The following is a 22,071-nucleotide window of genomic DNA, read 5'->3' as shown; positions in this document are numbered from 1 at the left end:
GACTGCTTAGCAAAAAGATATAGTAGGTACAACTGGCATGTACTTAGCTTTAGTGCTAAGCACCTCCTTTTTCCTTTCAGTTGGAACTGGGCTATTCTAGCTGTTTACAAGCATCATTGGACAGTATTTCATCTCTAGATCCACCATGTTTGTACTTGGTAGAGGACAACTGTTTTCACCAAAACACAGGACCGAAGCTACAAAACACAATTTTCAATGTTTACCAACATTAAAATGGGATGAACCCGGGTTCAATCCACAACATCCCATGTAATTCCCCGAGCCTACCAGGAGAGATTTCTGAGCAGAGCTAGGAGTTGCCCAAGGGTTGTGGCCTAAAAAAAAAAAAAAAAAAAAAAAAAAAAAAAGAGGGGCTGGAGAGATAGCATGGAGGTAAAGCGTTTGCCTTTCATGCAAGAGGTCTTCGGTTCGAATCCCAGCGTCCCATATGGTTCCCCCGTGCCTGCTAGGAGCAATTTCTGAGCATGGAGCCAGGAGTAACCCCTGAGCACTGCCGGGTGTGGCCCAAAAACCACAAAAAAAAAAAAAAAAAAAAGATCGCTGGCCCCTTACAGATTTGAATAACCCCAAAATGTCAGTTCAGTATCAAAACCTCCTCACAAGTCTGTTTGTATGAATGTTAGACAAAAGCAAAATTCCAAACTACCTACTAGAAAAGTCTGCAATGACCAAATGCCAGTTTTGTATACCTGTTATCTGTCCCACTCTACCTATAATCCCTAGTTTGGTTCTTCCCTTTTTGTTTTTGGGCCACACTTGGCAGTGCTCAGGGGTTACTTACTCCTGGCTGCGCTCAGAAATCACTCCTGGTAGGTTCAGGGAACCTTTTGGGATGCCAGGAATTGTGGCTTCGTGCAAGGCAAACACTTTGCTGTTTTATCACTCCAGCCCCCTGGCTCTTCCCTTAACCTGCTTCTTTTACCCAGTTCTCACCAGTCTCCAACTGTAGAGCTATAGCAGGGGCTATTAGCTCTCACCCAGATCTACATACTCAAGTCATAACCTCTATCTATGTATGCCAACCACAAGTGTTCTTTCACTCTAAAGGTGTTTCTAAAAGGATTTTAAGGCTGGAGTAGTAGTACAGCGAATAGAATACTTGTTTTGAATACGGCCATCCCAAATTCAATCCCCAGCATCCTATATGGACCCCTAAGTACCCCCAGAAATAATTCTTTTTTTGGTTTTTGGGTCATACCCGGCAGCGCTCAGGGGTCCCTCCTGGCTCCACGCTCAGAAATCGCCCCTGGCAGGCACAGGGGACCATATGGGATGCCGGGATTCTAACCAACGTCCTTCTGCATGAAAGGCAAACACCCTACCTCCATGCTATCTCTCTGGCCCAGAAATAATTTTTTTTTTTTTTGGTTTTTGGGCCACACCCGGTAATGCTCAGGGGTTACTCCTGGCTATGTGCTCAGAAGTTGCTCCTGACTTGGGGGACCATATGGGACACCGGGGGATCGAACGGCAGTCCGTCCAAGGCTAGCGCAGGCAAGGCAGGCACCTTACCTTTAGCGCCACCGCCCGGCCCCATTCACTACTGTCTTTAAAGAGAAAACAATACTCAGGTTAAGTTAGTTTAAAATTTTATTTTTTTTATTTTTTTTTAATATTTTTATGTAATAAAAAGTAAAAGTCCTTGTCCAACCATCCTTGTGGGGCATGTCTGTCTCTCACGCAGATCACTCAAGTTAATGGGAAAGAAAGAACAGGGGGCCCAAGTTTGAGGTTATAAATAATAGAAAATAAAAGATCTTCCGTCTCCAGCGGGGAAATAGTTGAGGATGGGAGGGCAAGATGGGGGAGACAGGTAGGGGCAGAGAAGGAACCCCCCTACCCCCGCTGGACCCTGGCCCTGCCCACTTTGAGGCCCCTCCCATTCAAGGTGCTTGACAAGAATTCCCCAGCTCCCCTGGGGAAAGGGGGAATTGGGAGGCTGGGAATGGTCCGAACTGCTGGGGGAAGAGACATAGATCACTCTTCCCTCCACTCATGGAGGTCTCAGGTCGCGGCCAGGACAATCTTCAGTTCCCCGGGGGGTGGAAGGGGAGCTGCTGGGAGGGATGAGATTGAACTGGTTGGAGGGGAAAGAGAAGAGAGCAGGAGCATTAGAACCCAAGCAGCTGTCCCTTCACACAAAGTCGTCCAGTGGGGTGGGGCGGGGCGGGGCGTTGGGGCAGGAGCGGTCTCTTCAAGGTGTCTCAGGGGGCTGTCAGAAGCACAGATCAATCGCTGTTTCCCAGTGAGCCAGTGCCCTTACTTATGTGCCCAGCTCAGCCCCCCACACCCCAGCCTGGCCCTGTCTGCTGCGCTGACCTTACCTCGGCTAAGTCAGGAGACAGTCGGGGTCACTGAGAGCTGGGGAGGCAGTGGGGAGGGGGGCTGCTGGATCACAACTGAGCGAGGACGGAGGGAAGCAAAGGACAGAGCCAGGAGCAAGCCCCTGGCGGCGGCGACTGTGGCTTCTGCCCACCCTACATACTTCACAGACAGGTGCAGGTCGGCGGGCGCCCTGAGGGACGGCCCTGCCTCCAAGACCCCTCACTCCCCACCCAGCACCCGAGCATCCTGCCCCACCTGCAGCCCGTCAGCTCTTCCATGCCAAATTCCCCCAGCTAACGAGAACTCACGAATCCTGTCATCGGCTCCTCCTGGAAATCCAGGCGCCTGGCCGGGCTGCTCACCTTGGGGGTGTCCGATGTAGGGGTAGGGTGAGGGTGTGGAAGCTGATAGTGCAGGCACCCCACTCTGGGGCACCGCGCCTTGGGGGGGGCCCCCATGGCTCTGGGGTGGGTGCAGCAGCATCACCTGGGGCGGGTGGGGAGCCCCAGGGTGAGGGGGCGGGGCTGCTGTGATTCCAGTTTGGACATGGGCCTATGAAAGAGAGAACAGAAAGGAATTGAGACAACATAAATACTGGGACAGACCCCAAGCATTCTAGTGGCACCAGGGGTTCATAGCCCCATGGCCAGATAGAATCACAAGTAAGTTCCCCCTTGGGTTCTTACCTGGGTAACATGGGCCATATTGGTGAAGCCGTGGGGCAGCTGCTGATGAGCATGGATGGCATACACAGCGGCTGGTTGGGGAAAGCTGCTCTGAGGGGACTGGGCAGAAGGTCCCGGTGGCAGAGAAGGCGGTGTGCCTGTCAGGGCCCCTGGGTGGTACAGATTCTGCTGTGGTTGTCCACTGCCCAGGTGTGGGGCCTGCCCCGCCTGGTGCTGTCAGGGGGAGGGGGAAGGGTAAGTGCCACCTATTTATCTGGTGCCCAAGTCTTACCACCCATCGACCCTCATCGTCTCGGCTAGGAAAAGCTCCCTAGCCCCTCTCTCCCACACACCCCAGTCCTGTACCAACCACTTCAATCTCCCATGGCAGGCACCTGGACAGGACTAGGGGCCGCATGCTGGGACTGTGGCTGGCTCCCAGTAGGTGTGGTGGCCGGCTGCGGCTGGTGAGCATGGAGCTGTGTGGCATGGTGTGGATAGGACTGGTGAACAGTGGCTACAGGAAAAAAGATAATGGCACAGAGCTGAAAACTCAGCCCAGAAGGAACAGTACATAGCACTTGCGTGCACACATACTAGTACTCACCATAAAGGGCTTGGGGAGTGGGCTGCTCTGCAGAAGGGTATTGAGGAGTAGAGGAGGACACAATGGCCTGGGGATGACTCCCAGAAGTCAGCATGCGTGGATTGCTTTGAAGCATGGGGGCAAACACCGGCTAAGAGTAGAGAAGCAGTCAGTCAGCAACGGCAAAGAACTCAGGAAATGTGTTCTACTGTCCAATGCTCTGGACCAACCAAGTCTATAGTCTTGGCCCAGCTACTACCTGTGACATTCTAAGTGCACTGTTTTGGGCCATACCCAGCTGGCCGCCGGACCTCCTGGCTCTGCACTCAAGAAATCACTTGGTAGACTTGGGGGACCATATTGGGGTGCCAGGGACTGAACCCAGGTCACCCATGCAAAAGGTAAGTAACTACTGTATTACTACTCCAACATCCTTCTAAGTAAATTCTGACTCACTTGTCAAAGGAAAAATCCAAGCCAGGAAATATGATTCAAAGGGTTGGAATGCATGTACCCCCCTTGGCACCATGCACGCCCCTCAGCCCCAAACTGTGCCCAAGCAGCAGGGTATTACTGTGTCTGAGCACTGACTGTACAGGCTAGCTGGGTAATCATCACCGGTAGTAGTTCCCAGTTCTAAAGCATTGAGAGATACCCTCCCACCCCCAATTCCAAAATTCAGTGTCTTGCTACAGGTCCTATGAGGATCCAAGCCTCTCATCCAACTCCTGAAAGCCCGAAAAGTGGAGAAGATGGGATCCTTAGCAGAGCTTTAATACTGTTTCCTACTGGGCCCAAGTTACCTGTGAGGGATAGTGGGCCATAGGCTGCATCATGGCTGGCTGGCCTGGGAACTGCTGTGGGTTGTAAGGGATGTAAGAAGAGTAAGGAGTGGCAGCCACCAGAGGTGGACCAGCAGCAGCTGCTGCCTGCATCATTGGAGGTGCTGAAGCTGGCTGGTGTTGGTCCGAGCGCTGAGGGGGCAGGGAGCCTGGGAGTGGAAGAGAAACAGCACATAAGTCTAGTTCCTTCAGCCAGGATACATTAAGCAGCCACCCACTAGTGAGCATGCTGGCCCTGCTCACCTTTTGCTCCCCGGTACTTGCCCTGCTGTCCAGGCACTGAGTTGGATACAGGATATGGATACATCTGTGGTGCCTAGGAACAGGTGAAGCAAAATCATTTGCATACAAATAAAACCCCCGAATACCTTGTCCCTCAATCAGTCCACCCAATTTCCTAGACATGGCTCAACCCAGTATCCTACCTGAACAGCTGGTCCCATGTGGATCTGAGGTATGTAGGAAATGTACTGGGGGCTATACAGTCCACTCTGGCCTGCTGTCAGCACCGGGATGGAAGGAGTTGAATGAGTCCGGGGTCCCGGAGAAGTTGGGGTACTAGTGGATTTATTCTGTAAAAGCAAATGGTGTATTTTTTTACTCCATCTTCTACATTTGCAACATCAACAGACAGCATCCACAGAATTCTATATGCCAAACACAATTACAGTTATATTGCTAAACTTCTTCAGGAAATGAGCAGTCTTAAACTATTGTTGAGGAAACTGAGGCAGAGGTTAAGTGACTTGTCCAAGACTGTCAGGTCCCATAGGTGCAAAGAAAGCCCTTGCTCATAACTACCCCATGCAACATACTTCCTGAGTGAAAATGCTAAGCCTCAGAAAAACCCATAAACACCTCGCAGACAGGATAGAATGCCTTGTCACAAACCACAAGATACTCTCTATAATCCATCCCATCTCCTATTCTGCTACTTCCAAATGTCTCTTCATTGCCCCATCAAATGCTGACCTTTCTCTTTTGAAAATTGAAATCCACATTTTCCATACTTACCACAGAAAGCAGAGGCTTTGTAGGATTAAACTCCTTGGCATTAGGATTCAATGTTGATTTCTTCACTTGTCTGAGAGAAAAATAAATCCTCTAGCTTGCCACTCTTGACTCCATACATCCACCCATCTCCTCCCCAATCCCACTCACTCAGCAACAGGGCCGTCATCCTTGTCATCTCCCTTGATAAGGCCCACTGGGGGGCTGCCGGTCTGGCTTGGGCAAGGTGGTGGGGGTTGTTCTGACCCCTCAGTGCCTCCAGCTGATGGCAAAGGTGGTTTATCCTCCTTATCCAATACAGAGTCTGTCTTGGAGGAGACTGGAGATCCTATAGGTTCTGAAGTCAACAGTCCATCAACCTCCTTCTCCTTCCCTTTGATCTCTTCCTTTAAGATCCGAGGAGGAAAAGGATCCAAACTGGTCTCAGGGGAACTACTGGATTGAAGCTAGAAGAAAGATATGCAGTATTACCATTGATCTCAACCTCATTTTGCTTACTTCCTTCATCCTTGTTTGCTCTCCCAACCCTCTAAGCCTAGGTTACTTGTATAAAACCTACTAGTTACCCCACCACTTTATCTTACTAGATTATTCCAATTTTACCTTACCTTAAACTGAGCCCCAAACTTTCTCAGCTCTTCCAACTGAAAGCGTTTTTGTTCATTTTGAATACCAGGGACTATGAAAAATAGGAAAAAGTGAGAAAATTTCTTGCCTCAAAGATAACTATAGTGCAAACAGCCAAAAAACATAGTAAATAAAAGAATTTTCAAAAATCTTTCGAAGGGGCCAGAGCGATAGCACAGTGGTAAGATGTTTTGCCTTGCATGCAACCAACACAGGACAGACAGCAGTTCAAATACGGGCATCCCATATGGTCCCTGGAGCCTGCAAGAGGCGACCCCAAAACAAAACAAACAAAAAACCTTTTAAGATATTGAGGAAATGTTGATTGGGAGCCTGAAAGACAGTTCAGTGGCTAAGGGTGCTTAATGGCACTTTCCTAGTACACAGTCAACCCAGGTTTGAGCACAAGTATCTCACATGGTCCCATTGTGCCCACCAGAAATAATCCCTGGGGCCGGAGAGATAGCATGGAGGTAAGGCCTTGCACGAGAAGGATGGTGGCTTGAATCCCGGCATCCCATATGGTCCCCCGAGCCTGCCAGCAGCGATTTCTGAGCATAGAGCCAGGAGTAACCCCTGAGCACTGCAGGTGTGACCCAAAAACCAAAAACAAACAGAAATGATCCCTGAGCACAGAGCCAGGAGTAAGTCCTGAGCACTACCAGGTATGACCCCAAAAAATAAAACAAAAGGAACAAAATATTGGTAAAGGGGCTGCCACAAACAGCTCAAAGGCTAAGGTCTGGAGGCATAGTACAGTGAAAAGTCATGCTGATAATGCCAGTTCAATTTCCAGCACTACATAGTCTTTCTTGCACACCCAAGAGTGATCCCTGAGCACAGAGCCAGGAATAAGCCCTGAGTGCTGCTGGTTGTAGTCCTCAAAACAGACCACATACTCTGCATGCAATAAACCACCCCTGGTTTGATCTCTCGCACCACAAGGAGCAACTCTAAATGAACATCATGCAGTGAATAGTTCACAAGAAATGGGGGGTGGGATGCAAGAGTGAAAGAACAGAGAGCAGTAGCTCACTCCTGGCTCTGTGCTCAGAAATCGCTCCTGGCAGGCTTGGGGGATCATGAGATGCTGGGAATTGAATCTGGGTTTGTCCTTGGTCGACCCCGTGCAAGCAAATGCCCTATTGCTGTGCTGTCTCTCTGGCCCCTAGGAATGTGATTAGGGAGGCAGGGCACTTGCTTTGCACATGGCCAACCCAGGTTTGATCCCTGCCACCCTGTATCATCTCACATGCACTGCCAGGGCTTATTACTGAGTGCAGAGCCTGGAATAAGCCCTGCGCATCACCAGTAGTAGTTCTAACACCAAGACAAGAACAGTAACAAAAAAGGGTAGGGTGAGCTTTAGCTAAGCCATTAGATTTCTGGGCTGAGAGATAACACAGTAATTAAGGCACTAATGTGTTGAACATAGCTGAGCTCTGTTTTAATCTATGCTACTGTAGCCCCACTCCCATTCAGGAGTAATCCCTTCAAACAGGAGTATATCCCAAGTACATAGAGACATATATGCAAAGGTACCACACATTAAACAAAAAAGACATTGGGTTTCTGACTCCCACAAGTTTTTTAACTGGAATGCTCCCGATGATCAGAGGGGATTCTTTGTAACCAGGAAGACAGCTGAAAAGGGCTGGAGCACATGCTTTGATTTAAATGGCTAAACTCAATCCCCAGAACCACATGATTCATTAAGTGACTCCACCCCCCACCCCCAGCACTAAACTGGGGAGTTATCCCTAAGTACTGCTGCTGGATGTGGCCCCCAAACAAAAACAAATGGACATTGGACTTGGAGAAGAAGGGAGCTCACCTTTTCCAGCTATCCGAGACAATTCCTGGGACTCCAGAGTTCTACCAGATTCCTTGGCTTGTAGTTCTTTCACTAAGCAAGAGAACACACCTGAAGATCCTGTCCAAAATTATACATTACCCACTACCTGCAATCATCCAGTTCTTACCATCTGTGGGGGCCAGTGAGATCTTTGGAGATGCCGGGGAAATGGCACCTACTCCGGGATCCACGATCGATGATGTTACAGGGATGGAAGCTGAAGAGGTTGGTACTGCTGAACCAATTGGAGGTTCAGGACAGGAAGCTGAGATTGGGGCCGGGGCAGCAGATTTGGGAGAACGAGGCGGGTACATCCGGCCCACTGCAAGAAAAGGGAGAGCTGTACAATGGTTACTGCTGGCCAATAAGCAATGTGTACATAGAAGACTTAGTCGAACAAAAACATGTACCCTCTTCTTTTTGTTTTTTTGGCTGATACCCAATGGTACTCAGGAGTTACTCCTGGAGGTCTCAGAGGACCATATATGATGAAGGAGAGCAAATAGTCAGCTGCATGCAAGGCAAATAAATCCCCCCTACCTGGTGACTATTGCTTCGGCCCCTACTCCCCTTTGTGCCTGGGGTAGGACACAGAGTCCCACCACAGATAGGCAAACCTTTCATCATGACCTTTCACCCGCCCTTTTTAGTTTTAGGACCATACCCAGTAGTCTTCATAGCTTGTGGTGGGCAAGGAGGCCTTATGTGGTGCTGGGGATCAAACCCCGATTGTCCACAATCAAAGCAAGACTTATTCATTTTTCTTTCTCTATGGCTACTTTACCCAATATTTTTATATAGTAACAAATTTACATGCATACACACACAGGTAAACAAGACTCGGAGGCAGCATGAATGAATGACTGGAATGCTTAGAAGAGGACCAATTGTCAAACACAATTCCAGCCAGAGCTATGCTGTACTCTACTTTGAAAAAAATTGAAATTTTATGTGAATTCTCTTTTAAATGTTGACAACTTAAAAGACAGTTGGGAGGACACATAACAGTACAGCAGGTGGGATATTTGCTTTGCACACAGCCTAACCAGGCTGATCCCAGCACTCCACTTGGTCCCCTGGGTTCAGCAAAGAGTGATCTCTAAGCTCTGAAAGTTCTGAATACTCCCAAGTGTGACTCAAAAAAGGGGACAGTGGGGCCGGGGTCAAACAGAACGGCGAACAGGGCACTTGCCTCGCACACAGTCGACCCAGGTTCGATCCTCAAGCACCGCCAGGAGTGATCCCTGAGTGCAGAGCCAGGAATAAGCCCTGAGCACAGCTGGGTGTGGCCGCCCCCCAAAAGACATTTTTAAGGAAACCAAAGAAAACCCATGAATTACTACATTGAAACCTTACGAGTAAAAAGCAAAAATTATTTCCTAAAAAGCATAAATTCAAATCCCCTCAACATTTTTCCTATCCTGAAATAATCCCATCCTGGCATTCCAACAAGGGATATATTGACATCCCCTAACAAATGTCTACCCATTACTTCATGTGACACTGCTGAAGTTTTACCTGCAGGAGGTGGTGGAACAGAAGCTTCTCCAGAAGGCCTACTGCTGGGTGAAGACAGTGTCTTGGCACCTCTCAGAGGCCGCTGTGCCTTAGGAGACATGCGGGAAGGGCCTATATATAGTTTATAAGGTAAATTAAGAAATAGAAAAAGATAATACTCATTAATACATAATCACAAAGTATTATCCTTTGAATCTATTTAAATATTTTCTTTTTTTTTGTTTGTTTTTGGGCCACACCCGGTGATGCTCAGGGGTTACTCCTGGCTGTGCGCTCAGAAGTCCCTCCTGGCTTGGGGGACCATATGGGACATCAGGGGATCGAACCACGGTCCGTCCAAGGCTAGCGCAGGCAAGGCAGGCACCTTACCTCTAGCGCCACCGCCCGGCCCCATTTAAATCTTTTCAATTATCCTAATTCCTAACATCCCTCGCCCCCATAAGCCAACTTCACAACTTACCTCCATTAATACCGCGTGTTTCAGAACCTGGGCCAGGGCTGCTGTTGTCTAGATGGTGAGGGCCACGAGGTGGCAAGGAGCTAAGTCCAGGCCGGCCACCCCGAGAACTACTGCATCGAACTCCTCCCCTTGGACCTTCCCGAACTCGCTGGGGTAGAGGGATATATTTTCCTTCCCTAGAGGAGAGAGTTCAAATTGCACAAACCCACACATGGTTTTGGTTTTGGGCCCACACAAAAGTGGTTCTCGGAGATTACTCATGGCTGCACTTAGAAGTTGGTCCTAGGGGCAGGGGCGATAGCACATAAGAGGGTGCTTGCCTTGCACGTGGGCAACCCGGGACAGACCCAGGTTCGATTAAAGGCATCCCACATGGTCCCCCAAGTCTGCAGGAGTGATTTCTGAGCACAAAGCCAGGGACCCCTGAGCACTGCCTGGTATGGCCCTAAAACCTAAATAAATAAATGTATGTTTGGGAAAAAAAAAGTTGGTCCTAAAGGAGCTCATGGGATTAGGCAGTGTCGGTGGCCAAACCTGAGATTACAGCATGCAAAGCACTTACTCCATGAAAAACCAACTAAAAGTCTGCTAAACCCACACTCTGGGAAAGATGAAGCCCTTCCAAGGTGTGCTTCAGAGTTGTGGGTATGACTCAAGAAAAGAGCAGGTGCCTCAGGTGAGGTCCTGGGCTCAACATCTAGTTTAGAGATGAACATCTCCTGTTCCAACCTATCCCCACCCCACTGCTGCCTAGTATTTTACACAATCTTTCTTGAAAATCGCTCCTTATTAAATGTTTTATGGCTCTAGACTTGTGGTCTTGTAAGGTCTACCTTTACTAAACTATCTATATACTACACAATTCTACCACTCCTGACCTATACTATAAAAGACAAAAGGGCCAGAATGATAGCACAGTGGGATAGGGCTTTTGCTTTGCACGTGGCCCACCTGAGTTGGATACCCGGCATCCTATGTGGTCCCCCCAAATCTGCCAGAAGTAATTTATGAATGCAGAGCCAGGTGTAACCCCTGAGCACCACCGGGTGTAGCCCAAACACAAAACAAAACAAAACAAAATGAATATTTTGTTGGAACTGGAAATAAGAGTACAATAGTTGGGGCTGGAGAATAAGCATGGAGGTAAGGCATTTGCCTTGCATGCAGAAGGATGGTGGTTCGAATCCCGGCATCCCTGTGCCTGCCAAGAGCCATTTCTGAGCATAGAGCCAGGAGTAACTCCTGAGCGCTGCCGGGTGCAACCCAAAAACCAAAACAAAGAGTACAACAGTTAAAATGCTTGTTCTGCACATGGGCCAACCTGGTCTACTAAGCCCAGCTAAGAGTGATCCTGAGCAGAGACAGAAAGAGTAAATTCTGATCACTGCTAGTGGTGACTCCCCAAAGCACATTATTATGGGGTTAGTAAAGTACATGCACTACAAACAAGAGACCTGGGATCAAAATATAAAGCATGTGCCCCAATCAGAACTATCTCCTGAGCCCAGTACAGCTGTCCTAAGCTAAAAACCATGTATAAGTAGGGCCGGAGAGATAGCATGGAGGTAAGGTGTTTGCCTTTCATGAAGAAGGTCATCGGTTCGAATCCCAGCATCCCATATGGTCCCCGAGCCTGCCAGGAGCGATTTCTGAGTATAGAGCCAGGAGTAACCCCTGAGCGCTGCTGGGTGTGACCCAAAAACCAAAAACAAACAAACAAACAAAAACATGTATAAGGCGAAAGAGAAAAATGAGTGCTTGGCTTGCATGCAGTGGACCCATGTGTGATCCCAGGTACCTCATACTGTTCCCCCAAGCACTGCCAGCAATGATCCCTGAGAGCAGGCAGGAGTAAATTCTTTTTTGGGCCACACCCGTTTGACACTCAGGGGTTACTCCTGGCTATGCGTTCAAAAATCGCCCCTGGCTTGGGGGGACCATATGGGACACCGAGGGATTGAACGTCGGTCCGTCCTATGCTAGCGCTTGCAAGGCAGACACTTTACCTCTAGCGCCACCTTCCCAGCCCTGGCAGGAGGAAATTCTAAGCACAACTGTGTGTGGCCCAAAAAACAATCTCGTAAACTTTGATTTCATTTTCAGAGACAAATAAAAATATGCAAATTACATACACTAAAATTCTGAAAACTCACTTAAATTCAAAAGCTTTACCTCAAGCAAATAAAGTACTTAAAAGAGAGTAAAACTATTTACTATAGAAGTTAATCTCCTGGGGCCGGAGAGAGAGCATGGAGGTAAGGCATTTTGCCTTTCATGCAGGGGGTCATTGGCGCCCCATATGGTCCCCTGTGCCTGCCAGGAGCACTCAGAAACTGCTCCTGGCTTGGTAAACCAAATGAAACGCTGGGGATTAAACCCAGGTCCATCCTGGGCCAACCGCGTGTAAGGCAAACACCCTACCTCTGTGCTATGGCTTCGGGCCCACAGGAGTATATATGAAATCTTAGTCCACCCACCACTGACTCAAACCAATACACACTCCCATAAACAAAGTCCAATTCAGATCTTGGTCCTTCGAGCAATCTCCCAGAGTGTCAAACTATCCCCAGCTATTACCTGGATGCCAAGCTGGGGCTCTCCCGCCCAGAACCCTGGCGCTGGACTGCACTATGCTTTTCCTCTTCAGTGCGCCCATCGTCATTCTCCATGGCAATCCGCAGGCGATATTGGGGGCTGGATTCAATCTCTCGAGCTAATTGGGCTGCACGTAGCTCCCGCTGACGAAATTCTTCAGAGTTGTCTTTTTCTAAGGGCACCCTGAGAAGGACACCACAAACCACAATTGTCCCAGTGCCAGAAGAGGGCGAGAAAGAGAAATGTTTCCTTAAATCCAAGCACTGTTTCCAGTCTTGATATATTAAATCCCCTTCAACTACTTAGCATACATTTGATGGAACACCAGGGAAACTAGATGTTTATGGGAAAGAGCATGAACAAAAAAGAAAATCAATCTTCTAGCCAGAGAACTGCCAAGTTTGAGTGACCTCACACTTCAAATTGTACCACATGCCAGTATTAAGACTTACGTGTAAGAAGAGAGACTGCTATCATAAGTGGTCTTCACACCGTAGTTCTCCTCATTGAACTTGAACATTTCATTGGGGTCCCATCCATTGGACTAGGAAGTGAGAAGGAAAATAGTTTAGAACAGACAGGGAAATTACCAAAGACTGGCATTCTTTTTTTTTTTTTTTTTTTTTTTTTGGTTTTTGGGCCACACCCGGCGATGCTCAGGGGTTACTCCTGGCTGTCTGCTCAGAAATAGCTCCTGGCAGGCACGGGGGACCATATGGGACACCGGGATTCGAACCAACCACCTTTGGTCCTGGATCGGCTGCTTGCAAGGCAAACGCCGCTGTGCTATCTCTCCGGGCCCAAGACTGGCATTCTTTTTTATTTTTTTGGTTTTTGGGCCACACCCGTTTGACGCTCAGGGGTTACTCCTGGCTATGCGCTCAGAAATCGCCCCTGGCTTGGGGGGACCATATGGGACGCCGGGGGATCGAACCGCGGTCCTTCCTTGGCTAGCGCTTGCAATGCAGACACCTTTACCTCCAGCACCACCTACCCGGCCCCAAGACTGGCATTCTTACCAAGTTAATTTTTTTTAATCCAAGCAAATAAAAATAAACCCAAACAAATTGGGCCAAATAGATAGTATAGACATTTATCTTGCATCCTGGGCATAGAGCCAGAGCAATAGCACAGTAAGGAGGGTGTTTTGCCTTGCAGGAGGCCAACCCGGGTTCAATCCCTGGCATCCTATTAGCTCCTGGCCAAGCTTGTCAAGAGTAATTTCTTAGAGTAGAGCAGTGTTTCTCAAATAGTGGGGCTCGAGGCTCCGTAAGGGGGGGAGCGCGTCTGACTTCGGCAAACACTGTTATAACAAGCTAAGCCCCGTGTTTACATCTCTGTATATCTCTGGAGCTGAGAGTCGCTGTCTTCTGCTTCAAACCCCACTTTGAAAAGCTATGCATTGCAAAACGTGCTCATTATAGCCATTAATCCAGACATCACCTCTGATTAAAAAAATCAGCTCAAATTATTTGATATATTTTTGTTCTGCAGATTAAAGTTTTTTTAAATAAAGGTACCATTTAGGGTCGTGCGGACGGCGCGAAAAATGTTTTCTTCTTCCTGGGGGGGGGGGCATGACAAAATAATTGAGAAGCACTGGTGTAGAGCCAAGAATAACCCAAGCGTCACAAGGTGTGGCCCAGAACCAAAAGAAGTAAAACCTGACCAAACCAAAAGCAGGAAAAGAACATAGTTGGTGGGGGTATCAACTAGTATAACTATAGTACTAGCTGACAATAACTAAAGGTAAACTAAAGACTTAAAAAAAATAAAATCAAAGAGTGGAATGATAATACAGTGAATACGATGCTTGCTTTGCGCACAGCCAACCCGGGACTCCATATAACCCCATAGAAATAATCTAAGAGCAGTCAGGAGCTAAGTACCAAGCACAGACAGGTGTGGCCCCAAAATAAAAAGACAAAAACTAATCATTTTCAGGTTTATATACTAGAGAGAAATTCTGGCATGTGTGCATAGGGGTCCAAACTCTAAAAACCATGAGTACAGTTTTAAAAACTGCGCCAAACATATTATTCTTTTAAAGTTTTTTTGGGGAAAGCACAGCAATAAGGCGTTTGTCTTGCACATAGCCATTCCAGGATAGACGGTGATTCGATTCCCGGCATCCCATATGGTCCTCTGTGCCTGCCAGGAGCGATTTCTGAACACAGAGCCAGGAGTAGCCCCTGAGCGCCGCTGGGTGTGACTCAAACCTCCTCCTAAAGTTGAGGGGGCAGGAGCGATAGCACAAAGGGTAGGGCATTTGCCTGGCACAGGACCAAGTAGAGTTAGATATGTGGCATCCCATATGGTCCTTGGAGGCTGACAGAATTGATTCCTGAGCAGAGCCAGAAGTAACCTCTGAGCATGGCTGAGTGTGGCAAAAAATAAATAAAATAAATAAAAGTGGCTGACGTTTTTTTTTCTTTTTGGTTTTTGGGTCACACCTGGCAGCACTCAGGGGTTAACTCCTGGCAGGCTTGGGGGACCATATGGAATGTCGAGGTTCAAACTACTGTCCTGCGTGCAAGGCAAATGCCCTACCTCCATGCTATCTCTCCAGCCCGTGGTTGACATTTTTTTTTGTTAGTGCCCGGGATCAAATTAGAACCTCACACATGCAAGGCAAGTATTCCACTACTGAGCTACATCCCTTGTATTTTCATATAGACTTGTATTTAACTCAACGAGTCTCAATTATTTGAAGCACATAACTCTACCACAAAGTCATACCTCCAGTCCCAAAGCATAATTTTATTTATTGTTTTCTGGGCCACACCCTGTGACGCTCAGGGGCTACTCCTGGCTATGTGCTCAGAAATTGCTCCTGACTTGGGGGACCACCACATGGGATGCCAGGGGATCGAACCAATATCCATCCTAGATTGGCCATGTGCAAGAGAAACGCTCTATCACTGTGCTATCGCTCCAGCCCCCTGAAGCATAATTGTAAACAGTAAAATAAAAACACAACACCAATGAGGATGTTACCCAATCCTCAACCTGGGATGTATGCATGTGTAATAAGGACCAGAAAAAAAAAATACAGCAGGTAGGGTGCTTGCTATGCATATGGCTGACACAAGTTTGGTCCTTAGCACCCCAAATGTCCACAACCCTAACAGGAATGATCCCCAAATAGAGATAGCTCTGAGAACAGCCAAGTATGTCCCTAAAGCCAAAAAAAACACTAAGTTATTAAAAACCTTTGTATTTTTGTTACTCCCTGTACTCATCTGTCATCAATGATGAGAAATAGTATACAGGGTACATGCAATCAACCTAGATTCGATCCCCAGCACACCTCATTACCCCATATGGTAGTCCCTCCAACACCAAGCCAAAAATTAGCTTCAACTATGCTGGGTGTGAAAATGCCCTCCCCTAGAAAAGGAAATAGTAAAGGCTCTTCCTTCATCCTCCAGTAACTTTTTATCAAATCTAAATGTCAATACCCCCAAAATGGCAGCATTAACTCAGTTCTAGGCTGTGGAGGAATACAATGTATTATGTACCATATCAGATTCCAGGTCGTAGTCATCACTGTTGCTGTCACCCCCCTCCCAGCGCTGAAGCACCTTCTCTTTATGCTCTCCATTCACCTTCGAATTCATGGCAATGGCTGAATCAGTGAACTTGTCTGTAGAGACAGAATTGAACATTAAGAATCAAAAGTTACTTGAGACTTTTTTGTCCAGTTCCCAGACCCTATAAGGGAGTGGCCCAAAAGCAAAGAGTAGCTTGTCTTGGTGTTGTGGTGTGTGAAAGAGAAATGGTTGGTGGAGGGAGGTGCAGCATAAAAAACACCCCATAACCACTCAAAGTGTTGAATATAAAGACATTAAAAAGAATCACAATATATGCTGAATTTATCGCTGACCGGATATATCCTCAAGGAGAAAAACAATTGTTTTTCTTGGAAAAAAGTAGTATGTGAAACAGGAGGGCATTCAGTCAATCTAGTGAGTACCTTTAGTAGCATAATTGAAATCAACATTTCGGAAGTGCACGAGCATGACATCATTTGGCTTGAATATCATGGTATCTACAATATCTTCTCGACGAGGGCCACCCACTGGCTCAGATGCTTTCCGGTGCACAGCATCGACTGCTAGTTCAAACTACAAAAGTCCAATTTTCCAACAGGCAGGGGTCAGTTTCAATGTGAAGGTAAACACATGACATGATTTTCCCAGCACCATTTTCTCAAGCACAACGCATTGTTTTTTCTCCACGTAAGCCACAGAATTAATCCTAAGTCCCAAATTTAAACTTACATTTATTTTTAAATTCAAGCATTAAGTTTTTTTTCCTACACTGAAGAAGACCTTTTCTTATTTTGTATTTGGGCCACACACTCAAGGAAACCACTCTTAATGGACTTGGGGGATCAAATCAGTGTCAAAGATCAAACCCACAACGGCCACATGCAAAGTAAATGCCCTATCATTTACTATCATGTACTCAGACCACAGGCCATTTTCTCTCTTGAACACATTCCTCATTTTCCCCTCATACATAATTCCTTTTAATAAAACTATTTTGCTTCACTGAAAAATTTTAAGCCTTGGGCTGGATTGATAGCAAGACGGTAACTTTTGCCTGGCACGCGGCTGACCCAGGAGACCCAGGTTCGATCCCAATTCCCATATGGTTCCCAGAGCCTGCCAGGAGCTATTTCTGAGTACAGAGCCAGAAGTAACCCCTGAGCGACAAGAATATAAGAATAGGGCCCGGAGAGATAGCACAGCAGCGTTTGCCTTACAAGCAGCAGATCCAGGACCAAAGGTGGTTGGTTCGAATCCCGGTGTCCCATATGGTCCCCCGTGCCTGCCAGGAGCTATTTCTGAGCAGACAGCCAGGAGTAACCCCTGAGTACCGCCGGGTGTGGCCCAAAAACCAAAAACCAAAAACCAAAAAAAAAAAAAAAAAAATAGAAAAGGGGGTCCTAGAATTTCAGGTTGTGGCCCAAAAACAAAACAAAAAAGTATATACTGATACACCCTCAAATTCTAGGACCCCCCCTTTTCTATTTTTTTTTTTTTTTTTTGGTTTTTGGGCCACACCCAGCAGTGCTCAGGGGCTACTCCTGGCTGTCTGCTCAGAAATAGCGCCTGGCAGGCACGGGGGACCATATGGGACGCCGGGATTCGAACCAACCACCTTTGGTCTTGGTTCGGCTGCTTGCAAGGCAAACGCTGTTGTGCTATCTCTCCGGGCCCCCTTTTCTATTCGTATTGCATTCTGTAGGCCTACTATAGAGAGTTAACTTAAGTCACTGTTGACCAACACCATTCCGCCAACACCTTGAAACAGTCTTTTCTGACCAAGACAGTAATTCAGAAAGCTAAAACACAGGGCCAGAGAGAGAGCATGGAGGTAAGGCGTTTGCAGATAGTTATTGGTTCGAATCCCGGCATCCCATGTGGTCCCCAAAGCTTGCTAGAAGCGATTTCTGAGCATAGAACCAGGAGTAACCCCTGAGGGCTGCCGGGAATGACCCAAAAAACAAAAACCAAAAAAAACCTAGAACACAAAAGAGACGTTCATTTGATGTTTAACAAGGAATGTACCCCAACACCAAAGGGGTAGACACCACTAGTCTACTTAATTCTCTCAACAAAACTCCAATAAATTAATCTGAGTACACTGACCTTAGAGCTAAGAGTTTTGAAGATACCTTCATACGTGGTACCATTTTTCACCTTTACATCACAAGTAGAGCCCTGGCAGAATGAGAAAAGAAAGATATGAATGATGTCAGTAAACCAGTGCCATCATGCTCCTCAACCAATCAACCAAAGGATATCTACTCACCACTACAGCTGTAAGAAAATGCAACATTCTGGAATTGTTGTAGACACCGTCAAACACCTGTCATTAACAGGGAGGGAGAGAGAGAAAAAGAGTCAACACCTCATCTCTAATGTAAATGTCCACAATCCCACGCTTTTTTATGTGTAGTGCCCTTCTCAGTATTCCTGATGCTGTTCACTAATCACTCCTGGCATTGCCCAGGGAACCATATGTAATACTGGGAAAGAATTCAGGTTGATGCCGTGCAAAGCAACATACCTGCTGCATTCTATGGCCCCTCTGATTACTCTGGTAAATAATGTACTATACCCCTATATAACAATTTTTTTTAATCTTGGTTTTATGGGACATACACGATGCTCAAGGGTCATTCTTGGCTCTGTGCTCAGAAATTGCTCCTGGCTTGGGGGACCATATGGGACACTGGGGGATCGAACCGCAGTCTGTCCTAGGTCAGCCGCGTGCAAGGCAAACACCCTATCTCTGTACCACCGCTCCGGCCCCCCCCCTACGAGAATTTTTAGGTGGGATGGGACACTCACCGGTAATTGTGGGGGACCCTTTCCAGTGCTTTGCCCCCTAAAAAAGAGAAGGAAATGAAAAAAAGAAACTGTTATCGTTCAATTCCTTGTCATTGAGTTTCAACAGCTATAGTCACCTAGTGAAAAGTGCTGCGTGAAACTGCCGATTTAGGTCACAAACCAACCAAGCAAGACTTTCAAAAGATCATCTTACAGGAAAAAAAAGGAGCAGGCATTTAAAGCCAGAAAAAAAAAAAAAAAAACCTGTCTCCAAATACCAGTAACTTCAAACAGGGCTGTCAACTGCTTTCAAGTGCCGATCAAAATCATTCCTCCTTCCCAAGGCGACAAGGCCTCAAGCTTTTAGTGGACCAAATGGCACTAACCTTTTGACAGGCCCGAATCGACCTAGCTTTGGCAAGTTACCTTCTAGAGACAGACCCCGAGGATCCTTTTCATCAGCCTTAGGCCCTAAACCGGGGGTTGGGGGGTCGAGATTGGAATCCCTCTCTAACACCCACCACCCCGGCTCACGCCACCTTCTCTTCTCGACCGCACGCACTCTTCCTTGGGCTCGTTCCCCACTCGGGAGAGGCGAGGGCGGCGGCGGTGCCAAGGATCACCCCGTAACCCAGATCGTTAGCGGCTGATGTAACCGGCGGAGGGCGAAGAGGGGGCCATCGGTGGGGCTGGGGTGGGGGGGCGGGAGTCAGCGCAGCCGCAAAGAGCCTTCCACCGCCCCAGGCCTCTCCCGGTCTGCGCCTGCGCACTGGGGCCCGGCGGCCCCTCCAAAGGGCCCCCTCCCAGGGCCGGAGCGGAGCAGAGCGCCCACCGCCTGCGTGTGCCAGCGAGCAACCGAGCCATCGATCGATCGGGGCGTGCACGCTCGGCACCGCCCCGTGCAACACGGGGAAAGCCCTCCAGTCCACGTCCACCCCCCCACCGCCCCAGTCCGGCCCCGGCTTGAGTAGTTACCCGGGGCTGCCGAATGCCCGGGTCATGAGACCGGCACGGCCACGGCCACGGCTGGCCACGGCGCGCACGTACTGCGAGGGCGGCCGGGCGGACGCGCGCGCGCTTGCAGGAGGTGCCGAGGCCCGCAGTGCTCGCTCGCTCGCTCGTCCGTGCGTGCGTCCCTCCTTCCCCGCTTCCGCTCCCCGCCCTCCCCATTGGCCCAACTGTGGGCCGCGCGCCCCCCTCCATTGGCTCGGGCCGGGGGACCCTTCCCGCCGCGGGCTCCCCATTGGCTGCAGCCGGGGAGCGCGAGACCCTCTCGGCGGTCATGGACGGAGCCGGGGACCCCCCCCCCCGCTCTCCACCGCCCCGATCCCCACCACCTACCCCTCCGCCCGCTCGCCCCCACCGGCCCCGATCCCCCCGACCCGTTGGCACCCAGCCCCGGGGGACCCCAGCCCTCGGCCCTCTCTGTGCGTCTGTCTCTCTCACCTGGCGCTGCCGACGGCCGCGGCCCCCGGCCTCTCGGGATGCGGCGCTGCCGGCGTCGGCGCGGTCGGCGGCGGCTGCGGCGCCAAGAGCGCGTCGGGGCCGCGGCGGAGCCCGCTCCCGGCCGCGGCGGCGGCGAGGGCGGCGGCGGCGGGCGGCCCCAGGCAGGGCGCGGACACGGCGGCGGGCGGCCCGGGAGCGGCCGAGGCGGCGGCGGCGCCGGCGATCAGGGGCCCCGGGAGGCCGCCGTTGGGCGGGCTGCTGCCCCCGGGAGGCCGGCGGGCCGCGGCCTGTTGCTGCTGCGCGGGGAGCGGCGGCTGCGGCGGGGGCGTCTGTTGCGGCGGCTGCGGCTTCAGCATGGTGGACGGCGGCGGGCGGCGTCCGGCAGGGGGGCTCGGGTGGGCGGCCGGGCGGATCGGCCCCCCGCGGGCGGGCGGGCGAGCGCGGGAAGCGATCGGGCGGCCGATCGGGGGTGGCGGGGGGCCCCGCCGTTGGCGGGCGGGCGGGGGGCAGCCCCGCGGGGTCGGGGTCGGGGCGCGGAGCCGGCGGAAGGCGCGAGGCGGAAGGGAGGAAGGCGAGGCGCGGGGAGGGGCGGGAGGGGGTCCCGCGGGCCGGAGCGCTCCGGAGCGGAGCCGAGCGAGAGGGCGCGAGCCGGGGTGGCTGGCGCGCGAGTGCGCGTGCGCGCGCGCGTGCGTGCGCGGCGCCGGCGTGGGGGCGTGGGGGAGGGGCGGCCCGCGGACTCGACTCCGCGCCGCGCCGCGCCGGGAGGCTTCGAAGAAAGAAAGGTGAACCTTGCGCCCCCACTTGAGGGCGTGGGGGGAAAAAAGCTGGCTGGGCTGGGCGCGCCACGAGCTTGGTTGGGGTTCTTTCTCTCTAGGTCTCCCTCCCCACAGCCTCTAGAGCTCGCGGCCGCGGTCGCTTCACAATGAGCGTGTGAGGCGCCGAGGGGGAGGAGCCCGCGCGCGACGCCGAGGGAAAGGAAGGCCGGCGGGCGGGCAGGCAGGAAGGAAGGAAAGGAGGAAGTAGCGCCGGTCGCCCCGCCCACGCTGTCGGCGTCGCGCCGGGATGCCTCCGCGGCAGTGAGGAGGCTGTCACGTCGCGACGGACGCACACTACGTCATTACGTACGTGCGGGTCTTCCGCCGCCACTCGGACAGAGCCCGTGGGCGGAGTTTGAGCGCCAAAAAAAAAAAAATTTCCCGGGATTGGCCCCTACTTGGTCTCGTGTGCTCGAAATCAACGGTGGGCATGCAGAATTACCCACCTGAGCGTGCGGATCTTTCTTTCTTTGTGGCTGTTAAATCCTAGATGAGGATGATCTTCCCTGGAGTGGAGCCGCTAGGGCTCCACAGGGTGTTTGTTTGGGAAGCCATGCATGCCCGCGGCCCTGTCTCTGCATGCCGGTCATGCACTTCTGTCCATCCAGCTGTCTCCCTGGCCTGACCAGTATATTTGTTATTATCGATTCAGGGACTGACTGACCCACGTTTTAAGCATTCTAGACACACATTTTTTCCGACCCTTAGTTATTTGCAAGGTGGGGGCGACACTGGACTTTACACCGGGCTGTGGGCAGACAGCGGGCAGGACACTTCATTTTTCTGCAGCCAACGAAAGTTCAATCCCCGGTATCCGTTATAGTCCCCCGAGACTCCCACCAGGAGTGATCCTACGGGGCAGAGCCAGGAACTAATCCCTGAGCACCACTATTAGGTATGACCGCCCCCCCTCAAAAAAAAAAAGTTTTGCATACTGGAGAGGTAATACAGGAGGAGTTTA

At 50.2% G+C, this 22,071-nt stretch overlaps 1 protein-coding gene across 9 annotated transcripts; it reads right to left on the bottom strand.

Moving 5' to 3' along the window:
• Positions 1–1,593: 1,593 nt before the first annotated feature.
• On the bottom strand, positions 1,594–20,666 carry ATXN2L (ataxin 2 like). 9 transcript variants are annotated; one of them, XM_049787787.1, is made up of 24 exons: positions 20,296–20,666; positions 18,871–18,907; positions 18,329–18,385; positions 18,166–18,237; positions 16,482–16,632; positions 16,027–16,151; positions 12,958–13,049; positions 12,488–12,688; positions 9,911–10,086; positions 9,451–9,561; positions 8,060–8,272; positions 7,912–7,983; positions 6,059–6,129; positions 5,601–5,896; positions 5,454–5,523; positions 4,865–5,011; positions 4,683–4,755; positions 4,401–4,588; positions 3,619–3,748; positions 3,407–3,528; positions 3,033–3,245; positions 2,655–2,898; positions 2,346–2,505; positions 1,594–2,098 (listed from the first exon to the last, which is right to left on the bottom strand). In XM_049787787.1, the coding sequence occupies exons 1-23, from the start codon at positions 20,649–20,651 to the stop codon at positions 2,351–2,353; spliced, it is 3,372 nt and encodes a 1,123-aa protein (XP_049643744.1). In that variant the 5' UTR covers positions 20,652–20,666; the 3' UTR covers positions 1,594–2,098; positions 2,346–2,350. The 9 variants fall into 9 exon arrangements, with proteins under 9 accessions (XP_049643744.1, XP_049643743.1, XP_049643746.1 ...); XM_049787786.1 differs by having other exon boundaries at positions 1,594–2,505; XM_049787789.1 differs by having other exon boundaries at positions 1,594–2,505; positions 2,709–2,898.
• Between the last annotated feature and the right edge of the window lie 1,405 nt (positions 20,667–22,071).

The sequence above is a fragment of the Suncus etruscus genome, chromosome 15 (genome assembly GCF_024139225.1).
Source record: "Suncus etruscus isolate mSunEtr1 chromosome 15, mSunEtr1.pri.cur, whole genome shotgun sequence".
Lineage (NCBI taxonomy): Eukaryota > Metazoa > Chordata > Mammalia > Eulipotyphla > Soricidae > Suncus > Suncus etruscus.
Note: the sequence above shows the minus strand (reverse complement) of the source record. Positions and strands in the feature narration are given on the sequence as shown.

Bases quoted from the DNA above. Each gene is read 5' to 3' on its own strand.
- ATXN2L (XM_049787786.1), bottom strand. From the start codon at position 20,651: ATGCTGAAGCCGCAGCCGCCGCAACAGACGCCCCCGCCGCAGCCGCCG. The intron at 5,012-5,453 runs GTAAGTATGGAA...TTGCTTTTACAG, and splicing joins CAAAGCCTCTGCTTTCTGTG to AATAAATCCACTAGTACCCC. The intron at 3,246-3,406 runs GTGCCTGCCATG...TCCCCCTGACAG, and splicing joins CGGCCCCTAGTCCTGTCCAG to CACCAGGCGGGGCAGGCCCC.